Below are 25,039 nucleotides of genomic sequence, written 5' to 3'. Positions count from 1 at the left end.
AAGCAGCACAGCTATCTGGTGTTTTTAAAAAATTCAAACTCATCCACTTTGGATTTAATCCACATCACCAGGAATGGATTCACAGATTCAATTAAGGTCCCTTTCAACTCTTGTTATCCTCTTCCATATTATATTCCTATTCCATCCTATTCCTATTCTATTCTATTTTCTATTCTATTCCAAAGTATTCCAAAGAATACTACTACTAATACTACTACTGCACAGGCTAGGCAGCTACACACCGCATGCTCTTTATAGCGGTTACCATTCAATCGGGCAAGTTCCCGGAGCTTATATCCCTTCTCCAGATTTCGGATCTTTCCCTTTCTTTTTCTAAAAAGGATGCACTCTTCGCTTTCTCTTCCCGTTTTAGCTAAAAACAAGACCCCCCCCCCGTATCTTCTCCCACCGAAGCTCTCACGGCACGGCTCTCGTCGAGCCCTCAAAGTGCCACAAAGGCTTCCGAAGAAGAACACCTCAGGCAGCACGCACCCTCCCTCCCAGGAGGCATACCCTTTTCCGCTCATTCTGGAGGCTCCGCCCCTTCCCCTGGGCCCCGCCTGCCCTATATAAAGAGGCGGAGCTCCGGAAAGGGAGCCAGTGTCTGGAAGGGGGTGTTGGCGAGGTGGGCTGCAGGACTGAGAGCGGCACCATGGCAGGTAAGCATGAATGACGCGCTTTTCTTTATCACCCCCCCCTCCCGGAAGGAGGCTGGCAGCGCGTCCCTTTGGCGACGGCTGGCTTCGTCGTCAGTTGCGGAGAGCGGGTCATACATCCGCCCGTGTTTCCTCTCCGCCCAGCCGCCGCGGTCCGGCGTTATCTTAAAGCCACAAGTGACTTGACAAGCCGGAGCAGCTGCGGCACTTCCTCGTTCCCGGCACTGCTGGGCCGGCAAAGGAAAGGAGAGCGGCGCTTGCTTGGCCCGGGCGGCTGGCGGGAGCGTTCGTCCTCGGGAGACCTCAGGCTGCCCTGTTTTACGCATGGCGGCTCCTATTTTTAGGCTGGCGCGTGAGCCGTTTCTCCCCCCCCCCCCGGGAGTAGCGTGCAAGGAGTGCAAGTCAGCGTACGCTGTTTTTCTTTTTTTAGGGGGGGGGTCTTCGGAGCAAGGTCTGGGCACGTGCGGGTGACGGGCACCGGCGGCCAAATGGGAAATAAAACTCTTGTAATTTGTGCATTGCTGCGCGCATATGCGCTTTACCTCCTCTTAAAGTGACAGCCTTGTTTTGAACCGCTCGGGCGAATCCCGTAGGGCACAGAGGGACCGTTCTGTGGGGTTGGTCGATATGATGTGTCAGTTTCTCTCTCTCTCTTATCTTTGGGCTGATTAAAAACAAATCTACCTGATTGGGTAGAAGAGGCGCCATGTAAACAAGATTACATGTTCGAAAACTATAAATCTGCTCTATGGTAGAATTTGCCAGCTAGTGCTGTTTCTTATCTAGGGATGCAAATACTGCAATCACTGTTTGTAGCCTCCTACCATTATGACTAATGACTGTCATTAAGTGTTGTATCTTATGATTCTTGATGAATGTATTCTATTTTATTTTTCTTTATGTACACTAAGAGCATATGCACCAAAGACAAATTCCTTGTGTATCCAATCACACTTGGCCAATACAGAATTCTATTCTATTATATTCTAATGGTCCTGGGGACCAATGGTGTGATGATTCACGATGCTGATGTGGCCAGAGACACTCTCCTTAATGCCATCAGGCCTTTCATTTTCATAATTTTTCTTTTAATTATGAAGTGTTGCAAGCAGAGCTCTGGACTATAAATCGGCTGCATAAATTTTTTCAAGAAATAAATTTGGTGGCTCTCCACCTGCTTCCCCAAAAATGACAATGGTAAGTAAAAGTGATAAGGAACATAGTTAATTCCAAGGGGCTGTTACCTGAATATTAATGTTTAAATGTGATACTTTAACACAATCACTATCTCAATGTCCTACAATACCAGTTTGAGGGAGCCTGAATGTGTCAAAATGTAAACTATACCCATGGTTGAAACATGTTAATAATACACATTTAAGCCTGTGGCTTGTTCACTTTCAAGGTGATGCACAAGTGGGTTGCTGAGGAGCCCAAATGGGTAGTAGGAATCTACTGTTTCAAATTAACTATTCAGCCAGAAGAATTTTCTTCCAATCACAATGCCAGCTACACAGGTTATGTAGATGATAATAACATATTCCCAAAGATTTGAAGAATAGTTACTGTGGCACTGGGGTTTCTTTCCACCAAATGTGAGCCTTTCTTTTTTCTTGTGATTGTTCTGCAAAAGCTTAGCCTTTACTGACTCTGCTATCTTGAACACAATTCAAAACCTTGGATAGGAATGCCTGTAATATCTCACATAATATGTTAAATGTTTATCTTTGTTCTACGGCAGGTAATTCTACCTTGAGATTTTAGCCCATTGGCCAATGCAAGCTGTTAAGATTCTTACCCATCTAATCACTCACATAAGCATTCACTAAGTGAAGCCTAGGCATTTCTTGTTTTACTTTATTTGCATGAATGAGGCCTTGCCTTCTGCATTCATCCATTCTTAATATGAACTATAACATCCCCTGGCCATAAACCAATTCAACTCTGGAATTCTTCTATGCATAAATTATATGATTTGGTTTCGGGCACAAGTGCTGTCTTGTGCTGAGTCAGGATATAGTCTATTTGATGTTGTATTGTGTGCTTTTGGAAGCAGACTTCATAAAAAAATGCAATGATCTTTTCATTATTGCTGCCCAATCCATTTAACTCCACGTGTCAGGGATTAAACTTTTTTGAAGCACTTGTTCATTTTCTAAATTGCAGCATAATCTTAAGGGTGCTTTATTAAAAAAAATACTTTGAGCTTCTGACTTAATGGACATGGACATGTAGTTTTCCTACTATAGTAAGCTTGACATTCCTTTCTCGCAGGTTGTGTTTTGGTACCCTGGTTCAACCTATAGGCATAAAATTACCCAGTGGCCTTCCATCCAAATACTAATCAAGTCTGACTCTGCTTTCCAGACAAGGTCAGCCAAGTGCTGCCACCTGCTGAAAAAAGGGTGTCTTGTGACATTGTACATGGCTATTGTTTGCCTCTCTGGAGGTGAGTGTGATGGAAAGTGCAACTAGAAAAGGAATTGGAGAGGGGAGAGGGATCTCAGCAGGAGCACTGAAGCTTCTCAAAGAGGAAGTAGGGCATTCCAATGAGAAGCCCAAAATAAGAGTCTGGGCAGTCCAGGAGGCTTGGGGAGAAAAAATTAAAAGCCACACCCTAGAACCGTGATGGCAAACCCTTGGCATGCGTGCCACAGGTGGCACGCAGACCCATTTGTTAGGGCACATGAGGCGTTGCCCTGTCAGCTTCTTTTGAGGCCATTTTTTGCCCTCCGGAGCTCCTACACCAGAGGTTGAAAATCAGCCCTACGGACAAACCGGAAGTCACCATTCCCGAACTTCTGGGTTCCCCGTAGGTCCATTTTTCGCCCTCCAGAGGCTTCAGGGAAGCTCCTGAAGCCTGATGATGGGGGAGGCTATTTTCACTCTCCCTAGGCTCCTAGAAAGCCTCTGGAGCCTGGGAAGGGTGAAAAAAACATGGCAAAAACAGGGGCGCTGGTCACGCTTGCATGCACATGCAGGAGGGGTGTTGTGCATATAGCATTATGGGTTTGACATGCCCAGGCACAACTCCTCTGTGCTTCCCCCGCTGTTGGCACGGGAGCCAAAAAAGGTTTGCCATCATTGCCCTAGAATCTCTTAGGATATATCTATTTTGTTAGACAATTGTAGCTTTAGCCTGGTGTGATGCTGTCTATTAGATGTGAGCAAATAATGAAGTATTGGATTAGCTTGGATTTCACTGTGTCATCTTTGGGCTTGGGCATAACAGCTAGTGGTAAAAGGCACAAGTGATTGTAATGGCCAATGTTAAGATAGCCTTGAGTTTAAGCTAAATTATGTTTTCTCTTGATTTTTCCAAAATATCTGTGGATTTATAGCAATAAATGGAAATTGAATTTAAAACTTGTTATTGTGGTGTTACTATAAAGTGACATAAGTAATGAATACTCTTGAGTAATATTCTTATGTTTATATTGATAAATTTGATTTTATTAATGACCTTTGGAATAAATAAAATCCCTTGGGAATAAAGCATCTTTAGAAACATTACATTGGAAAATATTTTGGATTATGTGTACAGTAATTATGTACACAATAATCCTCAATACTAAATGGTCTAGTTTAGTATATACATTCAGAAATATAAGAGCTTGCTATGCTAGATGCTGGATTATATCAGATTTTCTCACTATTTCCTATTGTGAACTTGTTGTGAATTTGTGTCTGCTGATAAACAATAGAAGCAATTAAACATCTAATTTATGCCGGCAAATTCATAAAATCTGCATTTTATTAAATTTTCTTAAATATATATATATATATATATATATTAGTGATCTGAGTTGTATTGCATTGCTGTATTGGTTTGTTATTTCAACATAATCATATATAATCCATAATAATCCTGTAAAGTAATATCAATTTAGCTAAAACATGGTATTAGTATAACAAATATCTTTATACAAAACATATGTTTATAAAATTGTCATTGACATTAATAAAAATAAATATTTTCTCTATGGTAATGTTGTTGTTAATGTTGAGTCTTTTTTTTCTTGCTTTTATATTGGTCCTTGACCAAAATAAAAGATTGATTGATTCTACAAAATCATTTTATAAACATTTATACAATTGCATGAAGTTTTTGAACAGCATTGATGTTGAATAATTTTTTTTAAAAAACCTATTGAACACTAAACATTATCAATTTGTAATTAATATTCAGTTTACCTTTCTTTAGTAAAGAGCAAATAACATGTATTTTCCGCACACCAACAACACTTTGAGGTAGATTGTACTGGGAGAGAGTGATTGACCCAGTCTCACAGCCAGCTTCCATGCCTAGGGTAGGAGTAGAACTCAGAGCTTCCTGGTTTCTAGGCCAACACCTTAACTATTGTACCCGACAGGCTATTCCTTCCTTCCTAAATTATAATTACAGAATACAAGTGCCAGTTTATCACACTTTTAACTTTCAGCAGTTAGAAAGTACATTGTCCAAACTTTAATTTAAACACAAATTCTAGCTAGGTTGAAAGGACAAGACTTTTGTATGCAACTAATGATAACACTGAATCAGCTGGTTTGAGCCTCTCATCTATATTTCAGTTGCTATCTACTGACAGAGCAGAAATATCTTCCGGTTAGGCTGCCTACAATTGTTCTGAATAATACGTTCCAGATGTAATATGACTTGCTTACCAGGTAGATGGCTAAGGCTGTAAGGCTTTGTCTCAAACAGATTAGCTGTTCACAATGAGGATGTATTACTGAGACAGGTAAAAAGTCTTTTTTCCCTTACCACCATTGCATCATCTTCAAATATTTTCTTTTCAGCCAACAGAGCAATTGATTATGGAAGCTCACAAGGGGGAGGGGGGGAATATGTACACTCCAAACCCATTCTTGGGCACACAACCATTACAATTGGATGGGTGTGGTAGTTATGTAAATATATTCAAGTAATGATTTTATGCATAAGGAATTAAAATACACTGCTGAGTTTATCAGCTTGCTTATGATAGACATCTCAGGACACACATGTGGAGATGATCAAAGAACCAGCTTTGATATTCCATTGCAAAATTGGATATGTATAAACTTGTGGTCATTGCCTAAGGAGGGCATAATGTAGACTAAGTTGGTCTGCTCTAACCTGCCTGTAAATGTTTTGATAATGTGTTCCATGGGGAGAAATTCATGAATTTGTAGAAACTTTATTTTAGCACTACATGGGTGGGAAGCTCTGAGCCTTTTCTCCTACAACCCACTAAATTAAATCCCATGCAAAAGTAGAGAGCAAAGTATTTAATTAGAAATCCATTTGGTATGTATAATTTAAACTTGTGACAGCCAGTGTATCTTGCACAATTTGAATTGCTAAACACATTTCCTAACAATTTCACTGACATAGGAGTTTCCTATTTCCAGATAATGTGAAGTTTGATAGTTTCATCTCCACAAAAGTATAACCCTGCAACAGCACAAAAATGGACATGGTATCCATTAACGTGTGGCAAGCATGCCCCTTTGAATGTTTTCTGTTTAAGATTATATATTTTATCCATTAGTCCATTGTCACAGATAAGACAGGAAAGAAAATAAAAGTGGATAAAGTTTGGTCCTATCCTGCAGTAAGAACTTTTCAACATGCATGTTCTACCACTATTGGTTAGGTAATTGTAGATATCAATTGCATTAAGATATGCATGAGTTTTTATTTATTTATTAAAATTATAAATTTAATGAACATATTTTACATTACATTTCATAGCAGCAATTATCAGCCCCAGCTCTATTGCCAAAGCCAAAAGAGGGTGGCAGAATGTCAGGTCACCTTCATCTTCTCTAATCTAGTATGTTCCTAAACTGATCAGCCAAAAGCTTCTTGGAATCCCATAGAAAGGCAATATTTTATTTTGTGATCTCAAAAAATGTTTTATTTATTTGTTATATTTATATAGCCACCCATCTTGCAATCAAGTGACTTATGCTGTATGGATATATAGGTCAGTGACGGCGAACCTTCTAGACATTGAGTGCCCAAAGTGCACGCACACCCAAACTGCAAGGCATGAGTGCATGCATGTGAACACTGTGCACGCACACCCCACACATGCACAGCAGTGACTCAAAGACCAGTTGACCGACGGGAGGCTTGCGTGCATGAGCAGCAGAGCTGGGGCAAAGGCACACATGCCCACAGAAAGGGCTCTGCTTGCCACCTCTGGCACAGGTGCCATAGGTTCACTGCCACTTACCCTTACTACTATTCCGGCCTTCCGTAAAGCTACTAAGACCTGGCTGTTCCGGCAGGCTTGGGGCTGTTGATTAGTATCCAGCCCCATTCTAAGTTGTATGTATGTTGTGTAATTTTACAAATTGTATATTTATTTAAATTTTTATATGTCCCCTTGTCTTGTCTATAAGCCGCCCAGAGTCCCTAGGGAGTGGGCGGCATACAAATGTCAATAAACCTAAACCTAAACCACTGATATAGGTACTGTAGTCCTCAACGTATGACCAACAAGCAGTCAAAAATGGCCTCATAAAAAGTAACTCATGACTTGTACACATATTTATGATTATAGCACCACCCCTGCAATCATACATCATAATTTAGACATTTGACAACCAGTTCATGTTTACAACTGGTTGCAGTATGCTATGGTCATATGATCACAATTTGCAACCCTTTTTTTCAGTGGTGGGCTGGATTCACTTAATGGCTGCATTGTTTGCTTAATGTGATTTAGTTAATGTCCGAGGTGATTTATTTAACCATTGTAACAATTGTCTTAAAATTTGGACCGATTCAACTTATGACAACAACTACTTATGATGGAAATTCCGGCCCCAGTTGTGATTGTAAGTCAAGTACTACTTGCATAAATACAGTCATTCTTTTTCACCCCAAAAGTAAATCCTATCTTTCTGGAACTACTGCCAGAATAAAATGGAGTTATGGATCCCTAAGAATACACTATGTTGCAATGACAGGTCTTTTCCACATTAATGAAATGTGTGTCTCTTTTCCTTAAGACCAATCTTTTGTGACACTAGCCACAAATGATTCCTATGTAAAAGGAGCACTTGTCCTTGGATCATCGCTACGGAATTACAGAACGACAAGGAAGTTGACAGTATTGATCACTCCCCATGTATCGGAGGCAATGAGGTGAGTTGCCTGATGCACTGTGGTGATCCAACCCTCAGTGAAAACATGCACCCGAAGGTCAAGTGGGAGCTTAGTTAAAAATAAATGCAGCTGGGTGAACTTTCCCTTAAGAGGGAAGCCTTTTAACATCTTCCCTAAATATAGTTGAAAGATTTTTGCTTTCAAAAAGAATGGATGTTGAAAATAATTCAGGACCAAGATTTTAACAACTGGGGATGTTTATAAAGATGAGACATTAGACTGCTTACTCTTAATGTAAACAAGAAAGACAAGTCTATTTATGGACAACTAAGGTAGTGTTAGTGTGTTAGCTGGTTTCATTAGTCATAGTTATTTCCTAATTTAAGGCTAATTTAACTTGTAGCCTGAATTCTAAATGTCTTGCTAAGGATATGAGAAACTTCACTACATTTTCAAGCTTGCTCAAATATTTGCATAGTGAGATTTGTGGCTTGCTGTGCTAAATCTCTAGCTGTTATATCAAATGCTATGCAAGATATCTCTTCTTTATGGAGGGCAGGGTGTTTAAATTTGTTTAAAGTTTTACATAAATGGAACATTTAAAAAGAACTTACTCTTCTCTCCCAGTCTAAATAAATATCTGTGGTAGAAATATCTTCAATTCCAGGAGAATCTTTAAAGGCAAAAATTATGCCAGAATTTTAATAATTAAGATCTTCAGCATATGGTTCATGGGCAGTTGGACAAAAGTCATCTATTAGCTAGAAAGGAAGCAGCAGTGATCTGCTGTAGGGAAGTGGTGGTAAGCCTTCTAGCTCCTTCCTACACAACCGTGAATCTTAGTAGAATCTGGGTTAAAATTGGTAGAGAGGAAGTACTTCAGTATTGCCTGCTGCCCAGGACTTCTGCTCTTGTATTGAGTAACAGAAGAGAACAGTAGTATAAAAAAGATTTCTGTACATCATGCTATTACATAGTTGGAGCTTTTTAGACCCCTAAATTTTAAAAGGTGATTTAGTAATTCAATATTGTAGATTTAAAACTTCAAAAATACCATTATTCTTATTTTAGTATAAACTCAGATAACTAGAATTTTCCAATGTTGTTGGTAGAATTTAGAGCCACCACCACTGTTACCTGTTCCTGCTCTGTGATTTCATCTCTATTCTGGAACACAGTTTATTTGGATTTTTTTTTCTTTTTTTCAGCATACCTCTTTTCTATTTTTGCAAATGCTGAATCATTATCAATGATTGGTTATTGTTAATAATTTTGAGAATTTTCAAACCTTATCAGTTTTCTGTGGGTATGTTCTGCAACCTTAGTATATTCTTAGCTACTGCCCAGAAGTCATTCCATAAATGCTAAAAGTTCCATAATTCTTTAGTTTAAAATAGCCAGTTGACTTATCAAGAGTGTAGGTCTTTCTAACCCATCTGTTTGTGTAGCTCTGAGAGCCTGTCAGTACTACTAATCCACCACCTTTCAAGTGCATTATCTCAAGTCTGCATTCCTATACACTTTAAGTTTGAAATATACTACCAGGGGATAAACAGTTGCTGTCAGGAGAATCTATTTCAAGCAAATTCCTATAGGCTCTTGCAGAAATATGACATAGAAGTCTGCTTTCTTACAGGTTCTGGGGATAGTGTAGACAGTTATTGGATGAGTGTGAGTGGCATTGAGTATTGATGTAAACCATGACCATTCCTTTCAATAGGACAGTCTTAGAAAAGGTCTTTGATGAAGTGAAGCTGGTGGATGTTTTGGACAGTGGTGATTCAGCCCATCTTGCACTATTGAAAAGGCCTGAACTTGGTGTTACTTTGACAAAACTCCACTGCTGGGAACTAACACAGTATTCAAAGTGTGTGTTTATGGATGCAGACACAATGGTATGTCTTTCTTGCTGCTGATAATCCTTTTTAGTTGCGTTGCTTTGCAGTTCATGTTAGAAAATAGTAATTTATATGCCACATAGTGAGTCAATGAGATGCTTTTTGATTTGCACCACTTCAGATATATGTAATATTAATATATAGAATATTTATTCCATTCTCATGAACCAAAGTATTTTAAAGAATAACCTATAGCTTATACAAAACTTGTTGAATTCCTCATACCGTACCTTACCTTACATACCAAAATATTTCCATTATTTTTGTACCATAATATTATGTGTTTAATGACGGGGGGGCTAAGATGCTGAGTTTGTAGATCAGAAAGGTTAGGAGTTTGGCGGTTAGAATCTCTAGCACTGTGTAATAGAGTGAGATCCCCTTACTTGCCCCAGCTTCTGCCAACCTAGCAGTTTAAAAGCATGTAAAAATGCAAGTAGAAAAATAGAGATCACCTTTGGTGGGAAGGTAACAGCGTTCCGTGCGCCTTTGGCATTTAGTCATGCGAAACACATGACCATGGAGACGTCTTCAGACAGCGCTGGCTCTTCGGCTTTGAAACAGAGATGAGCACGACCCCCTAGAGTCGGGAACAACTAGCACATGTGTGCAAGGGGAACCTTTACCTTTACCTATTATGTATTCCTTTCATATATAGATATTTTTTACTACTGTTAGCAATTTACTCTATGCCATGTGTTAAATAAATAGAAATATGTAGAAACTGCATACTTTGCTACAGCAAATTATGGCTTATCCATTGCATTAAAAGCATCTACTTTTCCATGCATCTAATTGCCCTGTTGATAAATAGGCAATAATTTAAGGAAAAAGTCAGACTGCACCAGATTTCTGGCGTAGTGCTAGTTATAGAAATATACCCATTATCTAGAATGCCTAGTCTCATCTTTGCCATATAGACAGGATTCTTCCGAACAACTTTAAAATGAGGAAGGAAAATGTCCCATGGGTTGTGAGTTAAAATGCATTCAATTAACTTTGCTTCCAGAAATAACTCTAGCAACATTAGTAGATCTAAAGGTAATAACAATGTATCTTAAGAGGAAATTGCCATTCACTTTGCTGGTGAATAATGCATTTGTATCTGCAAACCATTTCTTCCCTATTAGGTCTTGTCAAACATCGATGAACTTTTTGAAAGAGAAGAACTTTCTGCAGCCCCAGATCCAGGCTGGCCTGACTGTTTCAATTCAGGAGTTTTTGTCTATAGGCCTTCCATTGAAACATTCAATCAACTGTTACAACTTGCCACAGAAAAAGGCAGCTTTGATGGTGCGTAACTCATTTGTTCTGGGTGATGGGAAAATCTTGTATTTAAAGGCTGGGTATATGTTAAATCAGATTATTCAAACCAAATCTGCAGCAAATGTGTAATGCTTATAGAATGGAATACTTCTGAAGCTTTCAGTAGATGGGGTTTTATTTCAATGGACCTGAATGTATGAAACATTAATTTCCTAAAAGTGGAGTAAAAAGGAAGTGGGTAATCTGTCAATAAAGCAGCTGCATGTGTATTATTACAGTAAGAATTGCAAATAGAATGTCTTTCGACAGACCAAGAGTCATTACCTAAAAGGCCTGTAGACTAGGACAGTGTGTTCTGCTTCTTCTAGAAAAATAAAAGACCAGTGTTATTTTTCAAGCCATAATAACATGGTTAGATAAATGCATAATGAACCACAACATCCATCTGCAACAATATCAATGCACACTGCTATTGATCTTTCTTAAAGGAAGACCTGATGAGAACATTCTTAGCATTGGAATTTGAAGAGGTCATTTAAGTCATCAAGGCTGATTCCTGCATCGGTGTAGAAACCCCTTTGCTTCTAGCTATTGTTTGAATACAACCCTGCAAAGGGGAACTTTCAGCTCTATCTCCAAGTAATTAGATCTGTTGGTTGTCCTATCACTCAGAAATTTGTTTTCTTGTTAACTTAAGCCCATATCGCTTCAGAATCTGATTTCTGGTACCTTAAGCCCATCAATTATATATTCTACACTTAAGAATAAAAAAGCAACTAATCTGTATGTTGCAGCTCCATAGTGGTTGTCCCCACTTTCCAGAAATGTTCCAAGTAGTTCTGAAGTGTTTCCAATTTCAAACAACCCTAATTTCATTTCTGGACACTTCACAAATGGTTGGAACAAGATTGGAGACAAACTAGGGCATTTCAGGCTTAAGACATTTTGAATTTGGAACATTCTTGCAAAGAACAGGTTTCATTTTTCCATGTAAGACTCCTTTAAAAGAATATCATCTTATCTCCCACCAATCTTTCTAGGTAAGAAAACGCCTAAATGGAACATGGAGGGCAAGTTGCTGGTTTGACAATTGCTGTGAATGCACTTGGGGTGGTTTGATCATGTCAGTCTTTCAAGTACAGATGTCTAGCGCTAAAAGAAAGAGGGCCACTTATCATTTGAAATTTCCAAGAGTGTCATAACACTTGCTTAAATGCTACAAAAATTACAAAAATCAAAATAGTGGGTTTTAAAAAGAGTCCCCCCCCCCTTTCCTTTGAATTCCAATGAAGACTGGCCTGGTTCACTAGAAATGACTCACTTATGCAACAATTCTTTACTTGATCCTTTGCAGCTACTGATGATGAAAAGAAGGGCATGGCCAGCTAGAATCTAGAAGAAAATCATTGCAGATAGAAAGTGAGAATGTACTGTAACATTTTGGCTTGTTTATTTGTTTCAATAATCCCCTGCCTGAAGGAGAATGGTTTTTTGGGCTTTTAATCTCTACAATTCGACCACAATCTTTTACATACAGAAAGCAAGACCCTAACATGAAAAAAGCTAGAGTAGTCTTTTCTTGGTACTGTTTATATTATAACTCCCATCACCCCTGACCATGTTGTTTGAAGCTGTAGTATGTACAGATTGCAGGAAGTCAAATTTGCACAATATTGGCTCAATGGACACTTAGCATGATTCTCTTTGCAGAGAATTAGGAACCTGTTTCTCTGTTGTAAGCTACCTGCAATCACCTGTAGGTGAAAAAAGTGGCAAATAAATTTAATAAATAAATGCTATTTTTCTGAATAAGAAGTCATAAACATAGTAAAAATTATAAGATTTATAATGAAATAAAAGTTAAAATTGAATAAAATCCAGTTTGGTCTGGTGGTTAAGGCACCAGGCTAGAAACCAAGACTCTGAGTTCTGGTCCTGTCTTAGGCATGAAGGCCAGCTGAGTTACTTTGGCCCAATCGTTCACTCTCAGTCTAACCATCCCCATAGGGTGGTCCTGTTGGGAAAATAGGAGGGAGACAAAGTATTAGGTATGTTAGCCACCTTGAATTATTTATAACTATAATAAAAAGTTTTTAAAAATCTAGAAACAGACCTTTTTCAGTGCAAAGACAGGCTGATGTAGTTTCCTTCTTCAAAAAAGGAAAAAATAATGGATCCAGGAAACTACAGACCTATCAGCCTGACATCAATACCTGGGAAGATTCTGAAAAAGATAATCAAGCAACCAATCTGCGAACACCTAGAGGTTTGTCAAAATCAGATCATGCCAGACAACTCTTATTCATTTTTGACAGTGTAACAAAATTAGTGGATCAGTGAAATGCTGTGGATATAATTTACTTGGACTTCAGTAAAGCATTTGATAAAGTAGACCACAATCTATTGCTTGATAAGATAGAAAAATGTAAATTAGACAACATCACCATAGATGGATTCATAACTGGCTGACTAACTGTACTCAATGTGTAGTCCTTAATTGAACTGTACCTACATGGAGAGAAGTATACAGTGGGGTAACCCAAGGCTCTATCTTATGCCCTTCAATATCTCCATCATTTATTTAGATCAGCAGAAAGAAAGGAAACTAATCAAATTTGCAGATGACACTAAGCTGCAGGAATAGCTAACACTCCAGGAGATAGGTTCAAGATATGAAGGATTTGAACAGTCTTGAACAATGAAATTCAATTGTAAAAAAGTAAGGTTCCACATTTAGGCAAGAAAAACCAAATGCAGAGATATAGATTAGGTGCTACCTAGTTCAATAATAGTAACTGCAAGCGGGATCTTGGTGTCCTAGTGGACAATCACTTAAATATGAGCCAGCAGTGTGCTGCAGCTACCAAAAAAGCCATGCAGTCGTAGGCTGCATTGAGGGTTAGAATGAAGACCACATGACTCACTTTATAATGCCTAGTCTTGACTATGGTGCTGGAGAAGACTCCTGCAAGTCCCTTGGACTGCAAGGCAATCAAACCTGTCTAATCCTAGAGGAAATCAACCCTGACTGCTCTTTAGAAGGCCACATCCTGAAGATAAAACTCAAATACTTTGGCCGTCTAATGAGAAGGAAGGACTCACTAGAGAAGAGCCTAATAGTGGGAAAGATTGAGGGCAAAAGAAGAAAGGGACGACAGAGAATGAGGTGGCTGAATGGAGTCACCAAAGCAGTAGACGTGAGCTTAAATGGACTCCAGAGGATGGTAGAGGACAAGAAGGCTAGGAGCAGTATTGTCCATGGAGTCACAATGGGTTGGATATGACTTCGCAACTAACAACAAAAACCTAGGACTAAGCAGAAATTTCCTAAAAGCACAATTAATCAGTGGAACTGGTTATCTCCAGACATGGATACTCCACCACTGGAGGTTATTAAGAGATTGGTCAACCATTTGTCTGAAATAGTATAGGCTTTCCTTCTTGAGCAAAGGGTTGGGCTACAGGTCCTCCAAGGTCTTTTCCAACTCTGTAATTCTGGATTCTGAGCCTATGTATTTTACTGTATTTTGGAAATGATCCATAAATGGTCCATAAGACAAAGGCTTGTTATCTCTGTAGAACAGGATCTTTATTACTGGCTTGATTATAATTGTTCCTAATGTGAAATTGCCTTCTGGGGGAAGTGTCTGTGCTGAAAATTATGTGGAAGATGCTTTTTAGAAGAACTATATTGAATTGTAAAAAGGGGGTGAAAAGATTGCATAGATGTATAATGAATGGGCATATTTTTGGTATTATTCACACGTGTACTGTTGTGTTCCCTCTGCTAAAATATGCGTGAAAATTAGGTTACATTACTGTAGACAGTTTATTACTGGAATTCTTCCCTTCCCGTCCCTCGCCCCATAAGAATAGACACATTCTAAAGCTTCATTCATGTGAACTAAACCTGCTGCTTTTTAACTTGCTTGTATTAGTTGGTAGAAACTACCAAATATCCAAAGAAGCTGTCTTGGTTGCCTAAATTTTGTTGCTTTTCAGTAGATTTATTTGTGCTTCTTTTAACATGGAGTACAAAATGGAAAACAAAGTCTCCCCTAGGAAATAGCAAGAGTTATTTAGGACTCTACTTTTGAGCTTCTTTTTTCTCATTTAAAAGTTAAGTCCTAAATTACTCTTGGTTTTTTCATGACTTAATTAATGAGTATTGGCACTAGTTAAAATGGCAGAGATATTAGATGGCTTTCATTAACAAGATTGTATGGTTCCTGTCTCAAGCAAAACACAAATAGAGATCTTGTGTTTCCTCTGATTATATTATCTTATTACCTTCCTTGGCTATCCCCTAAGTTTATTTTGACATTTATCCCAGAATGCAAGCATATTGAATTTCACTTAAAAATATTACCAAGGGGTATGTTTTGGCAATAACCATGGTATTCTGAGAACAAATTTCAGACAACTCTTTCTGCTGTGGGAAATTGAAACAGAGATGCCATTTCCTTAGAAATATGTTAAGTGTTTGGGTCTTTTCCATTCTATGTTCAACATGCCCTGAATCTTAAATTGGTACAGCAACTAGAATTGCCAGACTTGAAATTACAAATAGCTTCAGATGCACTCAGACCCGGTGTTGTAATGTGTTCCAGCTTTATGCTTAGGACTGTGGAAAGAACATTCCTAATCTTACTCTGACTTGTAAAATGAAGATAACTCTCTTTATTTTAAAGGTAGAAATTATATAAATCAAGTGTACCAACTTTCATATGTGAATCATATTTGATTTTGACACTCTCTGGTAGAGCCAACCAAAACTTATTGGAGTCTTCTAAGTTTTGATGTGTCTCTATCAATAGCAGTATTTAATCTTTATTGAATAAATAACTTTGCAAAGTATTTAAGTGAAAAGTCCCCACTCTTAATTTTTGTATAACAATCCAAGAAGCTAGGCTGCTTCTAACATGTTGTTGTCACTTTGTTGCTCCCTATTCTGTTTGCTAAACTGAGCTAAGCAACATAAACGGTTCCTTGGCCTGAATGATTGTTACTTGACGTCTGTTGCCTTATAAAATAATTTGAAAGAATGTAGTTTGATATATGCAACCCCATCTGGGCTCCCTGAACCTAGTGTTCTGATAAGAGTTGGAAGCCTTAAATATGAATTCATTATGAGTCAGGGATGCTTGCAGAAGAAGTCAGTGCATGGATGATCACATCCTTCATTGAAAAAAACAAACTGATAAATAGCTATGGTTAATAGAAACAAAAATCACTGCTCAGAAAGGTTCAGTTTACATCACTATTGGGCATATTCCTTGCTCCTAATGGTTCCATTTTTAGAACTAAGCAGGTTTTTAAAAGTAATACCTTTTATTTGAGAAAATAGGTAAACACCTCATAAAGCAATTTTTAAACTGATTTCCACAAAAAAAAATTATTCATACTTCGCAAATAATTAGATGATCCATCTTCACTTCAAATAATGAATTATGAATGTTTGGAAAACTGTCTCGTTCATTACCATACAGGGTTTAAATTGTATTAATAACCTTGTTAAATTTAGTTCAACAAAACTACCAAACTAATACTGCAGATCAGACATACACATTTCTGATTTTCTGGATTCATTTTATGTATAGTATGTCAAGAATATTTGAAACTGATTTTTAAAGGCTTTTTAAACCGTTGCTTTTTCTTTGACTAACCTGTCTCTCTCTCTCTCTCTCTCTCTTTCTCTCCTTCCCTCCCTTCCTCTTTCCCTCCCTCAGGTGGGGACCAGGGTCTGTTGAACACTTTCTTCAGCAGTTGGGCAACTACAGATATTAGCAAGCATCTCCCATTTATTTATAACTTAAGCAGCATTTCTATTTATTCCTACCTCCCAGCATTTAAAGCGTAAGTAGATGATTATGCACACAGACAGGGTAGGCTGAATTATTAAATATGCATAATTTGATATTAATTCTGTGTTACTACTACTTCCAGACTCAAATAGTGTGAGAGGAATTATGCTACTTGCTCTTGATGGCAAGGCAAGGACCCCCACAGTTAAAATGAGAATAAAACAATTGACATGTTTATTGTATGTCTTATAATAGGTAATATACATCTGTATCCAACCTTAGTTTTTTTTTTCTTCAGAATGAATAATCTGAATTAAATGGTTGTCTTAGAATCACTCTAATGTTATGTTATCACTCCTTTGTTTGATCTCAGCAGAATAAACCAGAAAAATTTAAAAGAACTACCGTTCTTCCCCAAAAATACGATAGGGTCTTATTTTCTTTTTACGTACAAAATATGGCTTGGGCTTTATTATGGGGGGAGGGTTTATTGTTTTGGGGTTGCCGGGCGGCTGCTCTCTTGCGAGCAGGCTCCCAAAGAGCCGGGCACAGCCTCATGACCGAATGGCTGTGTTGCACTGTCGCAGCAGCACAACACAACAGCCATGAAGCGACCACACTCATGAGCAGCCACCTGGCAAGCCCCCTTTGCAGCCGGACACAGCACCATTCACTGACCTAGGGTTAGGGTTGGCGCCTTCCAAATGCCAGTGAATGGCACTCTGCACGGCTGGAGAGGAGGGTTGCACGAGCGGCTGTTCCGCTCTCGCTCACCCACCTCCCAGCCTCACGATGCATGGCCCAGCTCTCATTATGGAGCCAGGGCGCCAGCACCGCCGTCCCAGCCTGGCTTTCCGTGGCTTTTTCGGCAGTGGCCGCTCTGGGCGCACGCTCTATGGTTGTGGGCCTGCAAAGTGTAGAACCATAGAGTGTGCGCCCAGAGCAGAAGATGTCTTCAACAAATACAAGACTGACTTTAGAACATTGACCTCAGCAAATGTTTATGTAATTGAGAAGAAGAAAATGAAGAAGGCATGCCAGGCTGAAATAAAAAGGTGGAGTTGTCTCACTGTAGCATCCTGGAAGAAAGAGTTCTGTGGATGAGATAGTAACATTTAATCTGTCTGTTACATTCACTCAAAGGAACAATTAGGTGACTGTTAGAAGAGAATATTGTAACCAAAAGGTTGCTTTGCTCTTGAAGTTTTTGTGAGTTGTTCTAGAAGTACCAACTGAGATTGTAAAAGATTACTGATAAGGATGTGCCCAAAAAAGATAAAGAATAAAACTGACTGAAAGCAATGATATATTTCAAAAGTACAGTCAACATAAGAGCTGCAAGTGGTACTTCAGAGTGCTAAAAAAGATTTAGTGAATTTCAGGTATTCTTATGTATGAGATGATGTCCTGGAAGAGTAGATTTTTAGGGAGGCTTGCCTAGAATTCCCCATCTTTCCTTGCCTGAAGAGTTGATGGTGAAGACTGGACAGTATTAATGGAAGCCCAATGTGGATCTGATAAAATTGGCCCTTATGGAGAACTCAGTGCACCTGAATTATGAAGGCATAATTTATTTTAAAAATGAAAAAAGACAGTTCCTGAGATACCTTAGGGAGCTATATAGTTATAGATATATAATTTTATAAGGTCAGGAAACCCACAATGTATATCCCTATTTAAGGAGAGAAATTTGCTTGTGTTATTCATTTCACTTATGAAAAGGGGTCCTTAAGACCAAAGGTCAAATGCTTCATCAGTCCTATTTTTGTCCCATGTTTTAGCTGAAATTTTTAAAAAATACTTTTTTAATCTTCAGATTTCAATGGCACAAATTCAGGGTGCTCTTGGTACCACAAAATCGAGACTATGGCAATGTCTTACATTTTTTTCCCTGGTATAATCTACCTTGGTAGTACGTTCATTCCTGAAGTACTCATATTTCGTATTAAATTGTTAATTGCTGGCATTAGGTTATCTCAGGGAAAGTCAAATCTCTTTAAATTCTGCCACTTGAGAGAACCAGAAGCAAGTGTGCAGTTGTAAGAACAAATCTCTAGGCAACATTGAATGATGATGAATTTAATAGAGCAGCTGACGTAAGCACTGTTTTCATTAAAACAGTGTTTAACTAACTGTGTCTTATGATCCAAGTGTCATGAGATGCTGTCAGGTTAAAATTAGTGTCCTTATTTTGGGATCTTCATGCAAACTGGAATGAATTCATTGTACTCAGTGGCTGGTGGAAAGAGTGTCTGGCTTAGTGAATGGAATTGTGATGTAATTGTGATTGCAGGCAGCTCCTCTTACAACATGAAGTGTACTACAAAGAATCCTACATTCAGATTTGAGCTACATGGAGTCCTTCAGTTCCATTCTCGTAGCTTTTGTGGCATTCTGGCCATGATTGCTGAAATGTTATAGCAGGAGGTTTTTCCCCTTTGAAGTAGGCAACAAAGTACAAATAAATTATAAGCTCATAAATAAGTATATCATAGTTTAAAAAAATGAAAATCTGACCAGATTCCTTCTCGGTCCTAACCAAATTTTAAGCCTGGCCATGCCTAATACTAGCATGCCATTAGACCAGGGTAATCAACTGTGCCAAATACATCTGCTCCTGGAATGAGCTTAAATTTTGTTATGGTCACATTGAATGCTTTTTAAATATGGAGAATGTATATTTAAGAGAAATAGGTGTGAATTCAAAATTTAAAACAAAGTATTTTCATACAATACCAAAAAGATTAAAATAGCTTATTTAGGGGGATGTTTTACTCAGGAAAAAATGGAGAATGTTGAATAGATAGTCAATGAACAATGCTTAGAATAATTATTAATTTATTAAATAACACACCAAATCAACTTGTTTTTCACATTCAATATTTAAGACATCTTGTAGAACTGGTTTCCTTTCATGTTCAATTTCAAGCACTCCTTGTTCTATTATGCTGTCCATCAAATTAATACAGGAACTCAGGATTATGCACAGATACTTTATTAAGACTTGTTGATATGCTAGTATTTCCAGTATTGTATTCTAGTTTATAATAAAAATAAAAATAAATGGGATTAAAAGTAATTCACAATATCAAGCTATTGATACTCAGTGATTCTGATCACTTCTCAGGGATGAACTTCAGTGATCTTCAGTTTGTAACTTCTTACTGTTCACTGATAAGAAACAAGTTGAATTAATCTCAGGGGATGCCACAAAGAAGAGGGAGTCAAACTATTCTCCAAGGCACCTGAGTGTAGAACAAGAAGCAATGGGTAGAAACTAATCAAGGAGAGAAACAACTTAGAACTGAGAAGAAATTTCCTCACAGTTAGGACAATTAATCGATGGAACAGCTTGCCTCCAGAAGTTGTGAATGCCCCAACACTGCAAGTCTTTAAGAAGATGTTGGATAGCCATTTGTCTGAAATGGTATAAGGTTTCCTGTCTAGGCAGGGGGTTGGACTAGAAGACCTCCAAGGTCCCTTCCAACTCTACAATTGCATTGTATTAAGTATGGAGATTGATGTAACCATATGGCACTGATTTTGATTATTTCACTGCAGCCTTGTGCTTCACTACAAGGTCTGGCTATGGTAAAGTCAGTAAAGATGTTTTTCTGATAGCCATAAGAATTCAGATCCATACAAAATATTGAACTTAATTGTATTTAACTCTTAACAATTATTACACAATTATTCTTCCAAGCTATATGTAATGGATATCCACTCCTCTATTAAGATGCTATGACTTTACCCACACATCTTCTTCTTTTGACAGGTTTGGGATGAATGCTAAAGTTGTGCACTTTCTGGGCAGAGTGAAACCATGGAATTATACTTATGACTCCAAAACAAAAAGTGTCAAAGAAGACGCTCAAGATCCCACAATGATTCATCCAGAGTTCCTCAATATGTGGTGGGACACTTTTGTCACAAATATCTTACCATTATTACAGCAGCATGGTGTAATCAAAGATGCAGCTACTGGTGTAAAGGCGGTATGTCTCATAAATGGACATTCTCTACTTTAATGTGGGATATAGAAAATATTTCTTTTTTGGCTTGGAATTGAGTTGGTTTGAAGCTAGCATGTTTGCTACAAAAACAGCTTGCAACTGCATTAGCTAGTGAGCTAATACGTATTGCAACATTTTCTCTGCTCCCCATAAATGCAGCACATTGATCTGCTTCTTATTAGAGGACCAAATTATAGTTAAAGTTCTAGACTGTTCCTAAGGGGTTAGGGGATAGCCAAAACAAATATGGACAAGCCTGCATTTATGGCTTTACTAATCAGATTGTGGTTAAAATAGGTGTTTGGATAATGGGAACATGAGAAGTATTTATTCTACAACAGATAAAGTTTGAGCAGGAATAGAGGTTATAGATTCCAGAGGTCAATGTTCAAGGGAAAAGAAATATTTAAATACATTTACAACCCCATTTCTCCTGAATCTCTCCTCTTTAGTCAAATCATGCTTCCTTATCATCCTAAATAGCAATGACTTCTTTGAAATGCCGCCGACATGTCCCTAAAATCTATTATTTTCTTCAGAACTCCCAGGAAATGTTATAGAGCAAAGAAATAATGCAGACAGAAAAACATTTTCCCATCTGATCATCCGTTTATATAAGATCGTATCTTCCAGTACAAATGTAGCTTATACCACACTTTGGTGCTAGAATATGAAGAAAAGAACACCAAATGAATTTTCAAGGCACTTCAGAACAGGAAGTACATAGACTAAAATAGGGTCAAATGTTTTGTGCTGACTCATCAAAACCAGTGGTATTTTGCACTCCCCACCATCATCATTGCCATCATTCTATCTACCCCCGATAGAATGGTTGTGTTTACTTTCACTCAACAGAACTTTGAAGAAGTCTACAAGGAATCTGAGTATGTTTGATATTAATGCCAGTTCTTTACAATGGATTTGCATACTTTGATCTATGTAGCTGATTTCAAGAATTCCCTTGAAGCATTCATGATTCCTCTATATTCCTTCAGATTAGGCATATCCTAGAACATTGTTAAATTCAGCAGGCACCATTTAAAACTCTTGCATTTTTAAATCAACTTTAAAGGACGCAGTTCTATTAATTCTCATTCAATGTTGATTCAGATTGGAGTATGTACCTAGGCCTCTCAAGATTTCATATCCTGCACTATGCTTGGCATCTAGTTATTTCTCGTAAGAGAAAATATCTAGTAAATTGCAGTCAATAAACATGGAGAGATGCCTGCAGGGGTACATCTGCTCTCTATTATGAACTGCTGTCTCTGATAAATTGAGGGTGAAGGGTGGTATTGTGCCAACTGTCTTAAAATTTGTGTTACAACACTTATAATAGTGCACCTACAAAAATTGTGGGGTTTCTTAACTGATGTTTTTACATATCTTGCCAGTTAAAATAACGATTCTGCCTTCTCATGCATTCAGACTAGTCATGCAACATTATTTAGGCTTGCTATACAGAAAACAATATTCTTAACCCTGTGACTAAACATACTGATCTATTCTTGAGCTATGCTTTCTATTGTCTGTATTTCAACTTTCTAATGAACTATTTGCAGCTGTCGGGCTTGGTCTATACACTGGCTTTCTCTTGTGGCTTCTGTAGAGAGGTATGAAGAACTTAAACATAACTACCTGTCTGCTATTTCATTGACCCAGATACTTTGTTTATGCATTCAAAGCTCTTTAAATTGCATAAATGGTGCTTGCTGCTTTGCATGAGACCTAATTGCTTTTCTTACCTTCTGCTTGGTTACTTTATATATATCTATATATATCTATATCTATATGCCTGTTTGTAGTGTGTAATTGTGCTTCTCCCACTTATCTTTTCCTTTTAGGAAGAGGTAACAGAGGCAGTGTCCCACCTGTCACTTTCAGCAGCAGCAATGCCACATTCGCCACCATCACCACCAGCTATGTCCTCAGAAGAACGTAAAGAAAAATGGGAGCAAGGTCAGGCTGACTACATGGGAGCAGACAGCTTTGACAACATCAAGAAAAAACTTGACACCTACCTCCAGTAAAAGCACTTGTATTTGCTCCCCCAAATATCAGCAATACAAGGACTTGTTTCAGAGCTGTAGCAACTAGAAAAGTCAGCTAGGGTCAGTTAGGTTTGCCAGAAGCATTGCCACTGCTCAACTGAAGGTTTTTGGTAATACTGCAGGTAAGAACTGAGCAAAAGCTGTTTTAAGTATGAATTCTTGTGCCAATCATGTGTCCAACAGTCAGATCTTTTTCTTTTGCTCAAAAACCCATGGATATGCCTGCAAAGAACCTGAGAACAGGACACTGCACTGGCCTGAAACTTAGACCTAAAAGACTGTGCATTACCTCTCCTTCCACACATGCACACCAATACGTTCTGCTTGCTACAATAATGGCTAGAGATTCAGGCAGCTATAATAGAAGAGCCTTACAATACTAGCATATGTATATGCAACTGGGTAACTGTAAAGTTACCTTTCTGCCAGTTCCAGCCATTTCTGACCAGATTTCTATGCACAAAAATACAGCATGGCAAATGCTTTTGTTCAGTTCTCTGTATGACTCAGACAAGTAAATCTGTGAACTGTAATGGCACTCAAAGTACAAAATAAAGCATTGTTGAAAGTTGTCAACTCATCAAGTGGCAATAAAATCTGTGACCCTCTGAAGTCTCTTAGCATTTGTAATCTGTGTCATCAACATACTCTTCAAATCAATACCACTGAGGATTTCTTAAAAGTTGATCTGGGGTATGTCTGCTTTCCATTGAAATGTGTGTGTTCTATTTAAAAGAAGCTATGTTAAAGGCCATACAGGATGTGTACATTAATTGAAAGCTCACCTGGGTAACACTTGAAGCTGGGAAGGAAATAAAGAGAATAATGCTATCATAAGACGGTTTCAGAAGTTCTGACTCTACAGGCTGGAAATTTCTACACACTTGAGCGTATCCACGTTAACTTTAAAACACCATAACAGCCGTTAGTAAATTATTATCCTCAGTAATTAGAATTCTTGACAGAAGATTAAACAATACTTTTGAATGGCTAAAACATCTCCACAATGGGCTGATGTTTTAATAGGAAATATTGATATTGTTGAATAGTATTCCATCAATTGTACATGCAAAATGCATGGGTAGAACAGCACTAAACCTCTAGATGTGAGACTCATACTTGCTATCCACTTATAAGCTGGACGAAAACAAAAGCATGTTACTAAATTAGGTGAAATTTGTTTATTTTCATTATAGTAATATAACCAATTACAAAATTATCTTCTATTTTCCAAATTCCAATAGCCAAAATATCCTGCCCCTAAGAGTTAAGCAGCATAAATTCTGGGGATTTTCTGAAGTATTTGAAAGGGAAGAGTATTTGAAAAAATAAAAGTACAACCCAATGAAAGCTGAATATGTTCAGTCCTATCAAAGACACTGACTAAAGATGGAATTGCCATTTTTTTAGAAAATGTATATTGCCGCCTGCTCACACATGGCGACTCAAGGTAGCTTACAGATATAAAAACCGTAAGAAAAAGAGAAAAATAAATTAGTAATATAACATACACATACCAGACAACATACATTTAATGGGTTCTATCCCGCTCTAGGTTACCCAGGTCCGCTGACAAAATCATGTCTTCAGCGCCTTCCAAGAGTGTTAGAATGGGGGAGGGGAGCAGTCTAATGTGTGGAAAATGATATTCCAGAGAGAGGGCAACACCACGCAGAATGCCCTTCTACGTCCTGCCAGATGTATTTCTCTAGCAGATGAGACCCGCAACATTCCTTGCCTCCCTGCTCTAGTTAGTCAGGTAGATGTGACTGGCAAGAGACGGACCTCAGATATCACTTTTACTAATTTTACTTTTTTGAGGGGAGAAGTAGCCAGCACAGATGTTAAGTTTAAAAGAATATAGTGCATTACTATTGTTTAAGAAATTGAAACATTGATGTAGTCTTCAAGTATATGAAAATGGGCATTCCAGGGATAATGAGTTAAATGAGATGGTGCCCATTCAGTCAAGTCACTGCAATTGGTGTCATAGACAGCCCTTTTCTCCTTGGAAATTTTGTACGCCAGGTGGAATTTTGAAGTGCCAGACTTTTCAAATGTGTGGAGAAAATTCAGAGATAGAAGAAAACTTCTGTCTTCCAACATCAATTCTATACACGTGAATGGTGGCATGCAGGAAATTTTACATCTTTCTGAACTCTAGTAAAGTCTCACCAATTTCAAAAGCCTGAATAATCCTAAACTCAGACATAACAAAAAATAATAAATGTCTAGTCAGCAACCCAAAG

The 25,039-nt window shown here is 38.1% G+C and overlaps 1 protein-coding gene across 3 annotated transcripts; it reads left to right on the top strand.

The window, feature by feature from the left end:
• Positions 1-558: 558 nt before the first annotated feature.
• GYG1 (glycogenin 1) lies at positions 559-23,402 on the top strand. Of its 3 annotated transcripts, none has more exons than XM_087725404.1 (9): positions 559-659; positions 7,662-7,797; positions 9,479-9,653; positions 10,787-10,949; positions 13,084-13,188; positions 16,652-16,778; positions 20,502-20,721; positions 22,302-22,352; positions 22,584-23,402. In XM_087725404.1, the coding sequence occupies exons 1-9, from the start codon at positions 653-655 to the stop codon at positions 22,767-22,769; spliced, it is 1,170 nt and encodes a 389-aa protein (XP_087581530.1). In that variant the 5' UTR covers positions 559-652; the 3' UTR covers positions 22,770-23,402. The 3 variants fall into 3 exon arrangements, with proteins under 3 accessions (XP_087581530.1, XP_087581528.1, XP_087581529.1); XM_087725402.1 differs by lacking the exon at positions 559-659 and adding an exon at positions 2,943-3,105; XM_087725403.1 differs by lacking the exon at positions 559-659 and adding an exon at positions 6,595-6,628.
• Positions 23,403-25,039: the final 1,637 nt, after the last annotated feature.

Source organism: Thamnophis sirtalis, unplaced genomic scaffold (assembly GCF_051295495.1).
Source record: "Thamnophis sirtalis isolate CommonGarterSnake01/CBP01778 unplaced genomic scaffold, rThaSir2_p1.2 scaffold_11, whole genome shotgun sequence".
Classification (NCBI taxonomy): domain Eukaryota; kingdom Metazoa; phylum Chordata; class Lepidosauria; order Squamata; family Natricidae; genus Thamnophis; species Thamnophis sirtalis.
Note: the sequence above shows the minus strand (reverse complement) of the source record. Positions and strands in the feature narration are given on the sequence as shown.